The sequence below is a fragment of the Sinocyclocheilus rhinocerous genome, unplaced genomic scaffold (assembly GCF_001515625.1).
Source record: "Sinocyclocheilus rhinocerous isolate Xijiao unplaced genomic scaffold, SAMN03320098_v1.1 scaffold1142, whole genome shotgun sequence".
In the NCBI taxonomy this organism is placed as follows: domain Eukaryota; kingdom Metazoa; phylum Chordata; class Actinopteri; order Cypriniformes; family Cyprinidae; genus Sinocyclocheilus; species Sinocyclocheilus rhinocerous.
In genome coordinates this window covers 55112-66717 of record NW_015656027.1, presented here as the reverse complement: position 1 = coordinate 66717, position 11606 = coordinate 55112, and the positions used below count along the sequence as shown (strand labels likewise).

At 37.4% G+C, this 11606-nt stretch overlaps 1 protein-coding gene across 1 annotated transcript in view; it reads left to right on the top strand.

The window, feature by feature from the left end:
- The window catches only part of LOC107719294 (tensin-like), a 125437-nt gene that overhangs the window by 107750 nt on the left and 6081 nt on the right, over positions 1 to 11606 (top strand). The window contains exons 17-23 of the mRNA XM_016526693.1: positions 5533 to 7062; positions 8265 to 8342; positions 9177 to 9364; positions 9555 to 9630; positions 10315 to 10398; positions 10710 to 10736; positions 11189 to 11336. Coding sequence (XP_016382179.1) covers positions 5533 to 7062; positions 8265 to 8342; positions 9177 to 9364; positions 9555 to 9630; positions 10315 to 10398; positions 10710 to 10736; positions 11189 to 11336 — 2131 coding nt within the window. The remainder of the gene's footprint in view (positions 1 to 5532; positions 7063 to 8264; positions 8343 to 9176; positions 9365 to 9554; positions 9631 to 10314; positions 10399 to 10709; positions 10737 to 11188; positions 11337 to 11606) is intronic.

Genomic DNA, 11606 nt, shown 5'->3' with positions numbered 1-11606 from the left:
ATATATATAAAATATGAACAAAATGTATGGAGGTGCATGATCATCTAATCCTGCCAATAACAACACAAGATACATATACCAGTAGAGAACGCTGCTTACCTCACTCTAGTGATAATTTTTCCGGCATACCCTCCGCCACTCCATCTCAACCTTTATGTCCATTTTACTAATTTGTCCAGGAGGTGCTTAGAGTTTAAGCCAAGCTTGGTAAGCCAAATATGTTTAACTTTATCTCTCTGGAAGGTTATAAATGACCATGTCATGTGACATGTCATTTGGATCTAAATTAAAAAGCAAAATAAATTGGAATGTTATCAGACCCTAAACAGAACATATGATCTGACAGAGAATTTGAGACACAAAGCAAAGACAGATCTTTTCAAATGCAGGCTCCGTGATCATAGTCCAGCAAAGAAAAGAGCAGACACCAAAAAAACATGGCTTTTAAAAGGAAGAAAGAGTCTGTGAGACTGCTGAAGTTAAAGGACACTTTGTACTTCTTGGTTTAAATCTCAAACCTCTTTCTACACATTTCCATTTGTGTGTTTCAGTTAAAGCATGTGTGGTGTCTGTGTGTTTGTATTCCTATGACAGAGACAGAGGGGTGCTCTGGGACAGTATAGCCACCAGGGCTTGTTTACAGCTCAGGCTCCCATATATGGCTGCTGCACAGCTTCATGGCATTTTTGGAATGACTGAGAGGGAAGTGTGTGGAACAGAGAGAGAGACAGAGAGGTGACTGTGACACTTGGTCAGAATGACTCACAAAAGAGAGCAACTCAGATTAATGAACTAGATATCTGTCACTGTCAATGGTGAGCAGTGCTATATACACTTCTTGGAATCAGAACTGAATTTGAATTAGATTTTCCATTGGGCTTGAAAGTAGGTAAGTCTTAAAGAGGAAGTTGCCTCATTCAAAGTAATCTACTCATTCTCAACGCATGTACTGTATCTGTGCGAGCTCAATTACTAGGTGTGATTTTTATGTTCTGCTACTGTGTTTTGTGGATTTTAAAAGATAATTTTGTCAGATTTTTCTGCAAAAAGTTCAGTATTTGTAAATCTAGAAGTGAGTTCTGAACTAAACAGTACTGGCTGAAATTACCATCAATAATTTCTGAATCTCATTTGATACTGTGTTACAATTTGGACATTTAGAAAATTCAGCTCTTCATCTATTTGTTGGATCTGTTCTTGAATCTAAGACTAAATTCTCTGTAATCTAAAAACGGCTTTTACATGTGTTCAGTTCCTCTAGTTTAAATATACTAGATTTTATTAAAACCTAAGACAAAGATTAAAAAAGATTAATGTACAGTACAGTACCTTTTTAGTGGAAGATATTTTATATGTTGTTTATGCTCCTTAAAGCACTTTAGCCAGTGTGATTACAGATTTAAAGGGTCTTGTCACAGGTACAGTAAAATTTTGTTTTGAGATACTTTTTTTGTCCCACCTCTTTTCTGAGATAATGATTTTTAGTGACGTTTTTTTGTTTTTCTGTAGGCCTTTTCTATTACTTTTTTAAAGCTATGCAAGTATGTTTTTACAGTGCATTACTGTCATGTAAACTTTTATAAATTCAAAAATCTGAGGTCACATTGAACAGACAACACAGAAAGTTTCACAATTTTGAAGCATTTAAAACAAAGAAATGTTATGAGGTAAATAAATATCAATAAAGATAAATATCAATAATAAATATTTAAGAATTTATTTACTAGATCATTATTTCTCTGCCACTTAACAAATGTAAGCAAATGTCCTTTTGCTTCCACTGAAGGACACAAGATGCTTTATTGGAACATTCTCTAATCATGCTAAGATAGCATGGACCATCAGGTTTGGCATTACCTTATTCATGCAAGTTTGAGTGCATACTGTAAATGCTAATAATTCTGAAATTCATATAGTTTTATGTGTTTTTCAAGTACTTTTTGGACCCCAACTGGACGCTGTTTGGGGCTGGGGCTTTAGCTCCTCTGTATTACAACCTTCTTAAAAATCTGCTATTAAGTCAGCTGTCAGCACCTGTAAAATCGGTAATTATCATAAGCAGAGCTAGGGGTGGGCCGGAGGGGTGCTGGACCCAGCAGAAAATTTGACTGCAATTCCCTGTCCTGTGTTTGTTTGTTTGTTTGTTTGTGTTTGTGTGTGTGTGTGTGTGTGTGTGTGTGTGTGATGATAGGATGTTATGCTGAATGTGAATGAGCTGTGCTGTTTTACTGAGCAGCAGTTGGATCACTATGTGACTTCATGTTGAATATAGCCCACCCCCACCCCATCTGTTTTAACTCTTACAGTAACATGTCTCTTGGGCTTTCTCATGTCATTGCCATTTCTGTCAGCTTACCATTTCATTTCTGTAAATTGTCATAATACACTCACCCCTCATGTATGTCTGTCTATCTCTCTGTCTATCTGTCTGTCTGTCAGTCAGTCAGTCAGTCAGTCTGTCTGTCTGTCTGTCTGTCTGTCAGTTAGCCATTCTGTATTTCTGCCTAGCTGTCTACATGTCTACTTCCCACCTCATATTCTTTTTTCAACCTTTTTTTTTTTACTCTGTCCTTCTGTTATTTATTAGAATATCCTTATCTTTCACTCTCTTTTTATAAATGTTGCCAGTATAACATGATCATGGTATGTTGAACTGCAGTGGCCCTCTGCCTCTTCTCTCTCTTGACCAACACTTTGGCATTATTTACCCATGATATCATTCCATTGGCCCTAACCTAATGCCATGGCTGTTGCTAGACAGACTTAGTAAAACTTGGTCATCGTCATGGCAAGCAGGTTTGTGCATATTTTCTGAACCTCAAACAACAATCATTCATTAGTTACACAATACTACTTAGGTTTAAGTTACATATCTTAACATGTCATTTTCCAGTTCATAGCATACGCTTCTTTACCAAGGCAGTGTGCCAATTACCAGGGCTGGGAGATGAGAATACACAACACACTGATGACTGGGCAATTGTGGAATCTTAAATAAAGTATAAATATAAATAAATGTTATAGTTGCTATTTCATTTGCCTTGGCTCAAACCTGCAACCTTGGTTCTAGTCTATTAGCCCATTAGACCTCCACTATCAATGATTTATAATTAATATAACCTAATTTTAAAGTAAAATAATAAATAAATACATTTAATTTAAATTAAATATACAATTCATTATTGTAACATGTAATTGATGGAAGAAGAAATTGTGGGTCTAATCACAGTGAATTTTACAAAAACACAAGACTCAATACAATACAAAAACAAGAGTATGGTTGAAGGTGTACAGTACAGTAGTGCAAACTCATTTATGAGTCCGACATAGCTATGATTAATAAATGATCTAGAAAACAGCTATGATTGGGTCGGTGAGGTGGAGCTGAGAATCATTGGCATAGTCAATGAGATTTTATATTTGTGGCAGATAGAATCCAGAGGGAACAAACCATGTAAAGAGAGAACAATAGAGACCCTAAGATGGTTCCCTAGGGAACACCACCTGTGATAGTCACAGATGATGAGAAAAAATTATCCATATTAATAGAAAATGTCCTCTATAATCTATACCGGTCAGAGAGCTAGAGACGGAAAACCTGCCTACATCATTCCAGTCGTTAGGATGGATTTCAAAAGACTATAAATCAACATAGAACTGCCAGCAAGACAGCAAAAAAGAAAATCAGTGATTACTGCCATCATCACTTTAGTTAATTTAAGGCGGACTTTAAAACTATTCTTACAATTTAATTAGTATCCTAACAGTTTTAATATTGGCTTGGTAGCATATTGAAAAAAATGTAATCATACCATTTATTCAAAAAATACATAGCAGTTACACTTTATTTTACAGTACATGTACTTACAGAGTACTTACCCAAGAAAGTACTGGGTAGTATAAGGTAACTACATGGGTTAAGGTTAGGTTAGGGAGTAAGTTCAGGGTTAGTACCTATAGTTATACCCAGTTATTGTAATTACTATAATAAGTACATAGTATGTACACAAAGAACAGGACTGTAAAATAAAGTGATACCCACATAACTTGTATAACACATACTATATAATTAGATCACATTTAGCATTATGTTAGAGTTAGAGTTATACTTTATTGTCCTTTGCAGGAAATTTGTCTTGGACTCAAAGCTGCAGCAATACACAACAACCACACAAAACAGCACAAACAACAACAATACTTGTTAGTTAAAATACCATCATTATTACCGCAATTTACTATTTTAAATCCTAATAGATATAGGTATAAAATCATTCTTATAGCGATTATTTACATTTCTATCATGACAAATCTCTGAATAGTTTAACATTAATGACAGTATTAATGTATTTGGTCTTGGCTGAATGTATTTGGTCTTGGTTGAATGTATTTGGTCTTGGCTGAGTAAGTATGGAGACTTGCTACTGCCAGTACATACACAGGCACACTGCTATGTACATGCAAGACATACTGCTGCTGCACAAATAGCATACATGAAATTATCCATAACAGATCTATAGTGGTGGAGGTGGGGGAGGTTATGGATTTTGCGCTGCAAGACTTAACCAAACTATTAAAATGTTGAGCTGCGTTGCTGCAGATGGAACAGAGACAAATCTGCTTGTGTCATGTAGTGAATAATGTGAGAGCAGCAGATTGCTTTAAGGACCTATTAGCCTGCACAATCTAGAGTTTCATCACAGAACTAGACGTTCATTTTAATGACATGAGGATGAGCTCCCCTATCTCAGTTTTGTTTCTCTCAAAGATTTTTCTCTCTACAACTTTTCTGTTGTATTTAAAAACTACAGATTGTGAAAAGTTCTATACAAATAAAACTTGACTTAAAGACTTAAAGAGGCAAACCACTTTAATTAAAAAAAAGAAAAGAAAAAGACTAAGACAAAATCAAATAGAATTAAGTTGAAAATGGTTCAATTAATTTGATGAGTTAAAGTAATGGAAAACATATGTTGACATGACTTGATTGTCATTTTGTAGAGCGTACACACGAAACACACAAGACATTCAACCACATTTCCATTAGCCAACTGGAAATTTCATCCACTAAATCTTCACAGGAAGAGAATGAAAATATATGTTTTACGTTATTTATGTTAAAGCAAAAAAAAGAAGAAGAATTTTTTTTTTTAATTGAAGGATTGAAGGACTTTTTTGAAGGACTGTGTGTGAGTGAATGAATTTGAGTGAGTGAAAAATCCATAGACTTTAGACATAAAATTATAATTTTTTATTTCATAGATTTTTAGTTAATAACGAATTAAATTTGGCCTCCATTGTCAAAGCTATCGTATGACTTCAGATAAGATACTGAATGTAGAGGATGTGTTGTACGTACCATTTTAAGAATATTGCACAATAAAGAATGTATAGGTTAAATGGCATTTCATAAGGGTGAGCAAATGATAGCATAAGTTTCATTTTTGAGTAAACTGGAATAGAGAAAACTTTATAAGTTATAATATAGAGTTATTCTATAATATTCCTGAGACATTTTTATAACCTCTTTTTCAGATTTTACTCATTCTCAAGGTCCAGTAGACTGCAGCCTTTACTTCCGGGTTCAGAAGAAAGACTCTCTTGAGGGAATTGTGTCTGCCAATGGTGCTTATTCAACTGACCGTGCTCCTCCTGTAGTTGAACATGCACTTCCTCTTCCGGTTGCCAACCATCCACTACCAGCTGCAGACCACGCCCTTTCTGTCAGCAGTGACTCAGGAAACTCTACTGCTTCTGTTAAGACAGACCGCACAGATGATGCTCAACAGTCTTTGTCATCCTCAGGGCCTGTGAGCCAAGCTCCCCCTGAGACTGCAATTAGCCCTTGTGAGAACCGAGAGTTGGAACAGCTCCTGAGTGGGTCAGAGGGACCACCACTTCTCCCTCATCAGAATTTCCTCTCTTTTGCCAACACAAGCCCAGGGGTTGGAGTGCGGCACCTTGTGCCTGCCCAGGTCCACGTTAACGGACAAGCAGGTGCTGAGCAAGAAACTGACATTATTGAGTACGAGTTACGAGAAAGCCAGGTGGGAGATAACAGTGCAGGCAGTCTTGGCACATTCTCCTCCTTTGAGGGTCAAAATACACCAGCTGACAGCAGACCAGTCTCTGAGTCCACTGTAATAGAAGTAGACAGGCAACGTGGGAATTTCTTAGAGCGAAGGCCTAAAAAGGAGATGCCTGTGCACCAGCTTCGAGGGTCATCATCAGCACATGGACTGATAGAGTACAGTGGGCAGAACGAAGGAATGTATCGCTCGCAGTCATATGGTGGCCTGATGCTGGATGGAGGACTTCGGTACTTGCCACAAGCTCCTGAACGTAACACCAGCAGCCGAGATGCAGTGCAACGAGGGCTCAGTGCTTGGCATCAATATGGTCTTGTGGATGACCCCTTCTTTGGCTCAGATGGTGCCCTTCCGAACTTCCCAACTCGTGGAGGTGGATCACAGCAGGATGTAGAACAGTCTATAGATGCCCTAAGCATGCTCATGCTTGACTTGGAGCCTTCACATACACCATTTCCCAAATCTCAGAGTGCTCCCGCAGGTGAGAACATCTCAGCTTTCCAACCACCCTTTGCCCAGACACTAGTCAGACCTTCCTACCAGGCTGACCAGGCCATCTATAGTGTCACTGGTGGCCCACCTCTCTCTTCCTCTGCCAGTTTTGGACAGTCCTCACAAAGATCATCACCTGCTTACCCAATGACTCCACTATCTGAGCATCATCAGAGGGGTTACCAGTCCCCTCAGGCCCTTTCACCTATCTATCAGCAAGATCCCTACAGTATCCGTGGAGGGTCAGTCACAACACCATCCCCAACTTTACCCCTCCCATCTCCAATCAAGCCCCAGTATGTCTACCCAGGAAGCAGAGAGGTGTCTTACTCTCCAGACCTTCAGGGTACATTCCCAGGCCCTCAAAAAAGCTACAGCACATCGTCATCCCCACTCCCCTCAGTTACCATTGTAAAAGAACCTGAGCCAAAGTCTGAGGAGGAGATGCTAAACCTTGAGGGACTTGTCGCCCACCGTGTGGCAGGTGAGGAAGAAGGAAATTGTGGTCTGAGTGCATGGCTTTTGCTGCATATATAAGATGACTGAAACTGAAAAAGTGTCCACTAAAATCGGTAAAAAATCTATAGATTATGTGATGCATTTTTTTGGTTTTGCCTTTGTATTTTTGAGAAAACTATAAAAAATTGACAAAAAAATTATAAGCTGAAGCTGGCATGGATTTATTATGGTTCATTATTAAAGTTTCTAAGTGACAGCTTGATGGATAATCAGGATATGACTCTACCCAGCCTCATTTTGATGTCATTAGAGCGTGCAGTTTAGTTTAGCCTGTTTCTGGCTTCATTTATCAGTCTCATACAAAGTGCAGCATCTAATATTAAGCCATATTTGACAAAAAAAAGAAAAGACAATACACCAAGCCCTGGTAACCTAATGGAGCCATAGTAATGTGACCAAGTTTGCTCATATCTTGATTTAGTCCTGTAGATCAAACATAAACATTGGAAAAAGTCCCTGCAAGTATGTCCCACTGCATAGATAAACAATGAAGACATGTTCTAATACCGAGCTATAAATTTGACCTAAACACTAAAGATTGATGAAAGAAGATTGTAAAGTTGTCATCATATCTCATGTTGATATAGAGTATTCTTGGCAGACACTCACACTGTCCGCTGTGTAGGAGTGAATAGCTGCAGTGATGTAATTCACCATTGGCCAGAATAGACCTTACCACACTGTGCTTCAGCTACCATGCATTCTCTGGCTTGAACAGCAGATTATTGATATTACAGGAAAATACATAGGAGCACCACTCTCTGGCAGTGAATGGAATTGCTTGAACAGGATTTCTATCAAACATATTCTAATGAGACTGTTGTGTCTCTAGTGCTTAGTAGACCACTATATCATTCTGGGTATTTGATTATTTACTCACATATGGAAAGTCATGTACAATTATACAAACATATTCTTGTAAACAGTACAGTTTGTAATGTAGTACTGTATTTTAAAGAAATATTTTGAGACCCAGAAAGTAGAATTCATATTCACCCTTCCATCATTCTTCTTGTTTTTCCCCCCATTTCTGTCTATCTCTGCTGTGGTATATGGATCACCCCTCACACCACTGATTCCCAACCTGCACACCACTGATTCCCAACCTGCACCTTTATACTCATCCTCTTCTTCTGCTTCAACCCATTCCATCATTCCTCAACCCAGAGTACAACGCCCGCATCCGGGGCATCTCCAAGAGCATGTCCTTCCAGCCCGAACATCATCGATCCTATTCCTTCTCTGGTTTGTCCCCTCTCACACCTCCACTTCTCCACTTCCTCCACTCCTTTCTGTTCTCTTTCTACATCTCTGTCATCTTATTTTGCCTGTTTCTTTGGGGTTTCTCTATATGAAATTGTTAAAGGGCCAATCGCTGAATGTATGCAGGAAAATATAGTGAACCTTTAAGTGTAAAACATTTTGTTATAATTATTATTAGGAGTCAGAGTCATTATTTTGTTTATTGGGTCATTATTATTGGGATCCCAGTACAAAGTCATCAAGAATATCACATTTTGGGGTATAACTTCTAAACCATACTGTATGTCACAGATTATTTCAATTTTATAGCACTGGAATCCTTAGGTCATGCTGAACACTAATTTTTATATGATTTCACGACCGTCTAGAAGTCTTTCACCATATTGGATTTTGGCAAGAACTTTTGTTAGCTATTTTTCTTGGTCGTTTGCACTGAACTGAATAAAAATGATGTAGGAAGAGTCTCAATATCAATAATTATCACAAACATGTTAAAGTTTAAATTCAACATGGATTTTAATAATTTTCCTTTTAATTAAATGACTATAACTTTTGAATGCAACCAACTATTATCACAAATGTACACATACTGTATGTAAGACCTGAATCTGAGGAGGTTTCAGTCATCAAAAACATACTGTAGCCACTAGAGGCCAATGAATGATGTAGGGCCTGACCTATTTTAGTAAAACAGCTATAATTCTTGATATAATCCTTAATCTAATGACACTTAAGATATTTGGCTGAAAAGTTAAAATTGTACCCTTCTGACACATGAACTTCATTTGCTTTAAGAACTTTTTCCATGTTGTTTAGGATCACATTCGCGTACAGTAACCCCAGATGAGGCCATGCCAACTATGCGCCGACGAACCACCAGTGAAAGCCAGTACCTCAGCAGCCAAAATGACAGTGCAGCCCACAGGGTGTGCTCTCCATTGAAACCTGTATCTCCAGACTTTGCCAACACAATTGCAATGAACCCAGGTGGACAACCCAAGGAGGTATATAATAACGGATAAATTGTGGAGATAGATGTTTCACTTTATCATTTCATTTAACATTGTAATGTTTTAAATAAGTTATTGTAAAGTGTTTTTACTTCTCTTAGTTGTATTACTGTGAATAGCATGTATTGGGTATTGTTATACATTACACTTTAATATTTTGTTATCCTATATGTTTCCCTTTCAGAAAACTGTGCATAGCTACAGGGAGGCCTTTGAGGAGATGGAATCAGCTCCTTTTAATACTACCCACAGTAGTGCTGGTGAGACACATCCCCTGACCTCTACCTTTCCTGTATCACCCAAAACCTTGCCACAGACCACCTATTTTAACCTGTGCAAGTTTAACCTCCCTGCAGAAAGAGTGTTCACTGTTCAGTCGTAATTTCAATCATAACGATTCAAATCATTGCTGTGTTAATATACAACAAAAATACATATTAGGAACAGTTACAATTCTGTCATGACATTAGGTAAGAAAAGTAAAGCTAAATCGAATGATTATGCATTGAATGCAGAACTTGCATAGAATGTTTACAAATAACTATTATATGCTGTGACAGGGCAGGCTGCAGGTGAAAAACTATTTTGTGGCAAGGTTAGGCTGAATTCATAATGCTTTAATGCCTTTTTGATTGATTGATTGATTGATTGATTGATTGATCAGCATGTTTAGAGATGTGAGGAGCATTCCATAGTCTGTGACAGTACATAGTAATAACTGATGTTGTAACTACCTTTCATATTAGTTAAATACTTTACATATGTATATTGTACGTGGTTTAGCTCCTTCACACAAAGCTAGTGATTTAAGAGAAATAAGACTTAAAGTCACTTATATTTTATATTATTAGCACTTTTAAAGTTAATTTCTGTGTTTTTAAAGTGTTCTTCTTGTGGCTTTTGAACGCTTGAACCTAACAATTAAAGGATTTTTATTTAAATAGGCCATTCTGGTCAGGCCGCTCTTTCAGCCACAGGACTGAAGGCACAGAACCCTACAGAAGCTCTGGTACAACAAAGCAGTTCAGGTGAGTACCTGTAAAACCCGTATGGTCCACTGTCCACTTACGTATATTTTCCAATTTTGTGTAATTCCAATTTTGTGTTTTGTGTAATTCCAATTTTAATAAGTAGACTGCTTGGTTTATTAACCATTACATGGCCAGTAGTGTTCAGAAATACCCCTCTGCCCCACCCCTCTCATCCATCTACAGTGCTAATTTCTGTCACTGTCCTCCTGCTGTGCATTCCCATCACATTTACACTGTTATTATTCTCTTCCCCTTTTTAAAAAAACTGTCATTGCTCCTCTTTCTCTTTTTATGCCTGCTGCGATCAGATTCTGATTCTAGTGATGATATAGAAGGTAAGAGTATTTTGAAATGACATTGAAATGAAACCCTTTCAATGATATGTTCATTATCTCCAAGAATGCTACACTCTCCTTCCTGCACACATTCACTCCTGTTAACTCCTGCAAACTCTCTTGTATATGTGGGTTTTATTGAAATTGTATTTCATTATTATAGTGTCAACAATATTGTGCCAAAAGGCTCTGCTCTGTAACTCTTGAAGTTTTTTGCTATTTTAAATTCAAATTTTAAAGTCATATTTTAATGTTATGTGGAATAAAATTATACTTAGCTTTCCAAGGTCAGCCATATTGCCTGCCCGACATTTTACATTTTGTTGAAAACATACAATTTTGAACTCATCCTAGAGCTTTCATTACATCATCCCAAAATCTGTGTCATATAATGTTGCGGCAGTGGCAGTGCAAAGTCATTCACAGCTCTTTTTTTTTCTTATTTCTTATAGAGCAACATGGTTTTGTGGGAAAAGGAGACAGAGGAGGAGGATTGATTTCTCCTTTGCAGTATCAATACTCTCCTGCTTTTGAAAGACCAGTTCCTCCTGCCCACAGTTTCAACCCACCTCAAACAGTTAACAATGCTAGTTCTGATAGGTAAGTGTTATCTGAACACTGTCCCTTTTTTCAAATTTAACATATATGTATTTGTCTGGGTGAATGTATATGATTAATTTTATATGATTAATTTAATATTTTATAAATTAATTATATTAATTTTATTAATTATATATTTTATATGACGTGCTGAAATCGCGTTTGGTCTCGTACTGTATCGAGTACCTTGTCAGTGTCGTGCGCTTTGCTTGGCCATTTGTTGTGATAAACAGGAAAGTGTGTTCAAGCGCCAGCAAAACACAGTGTAAA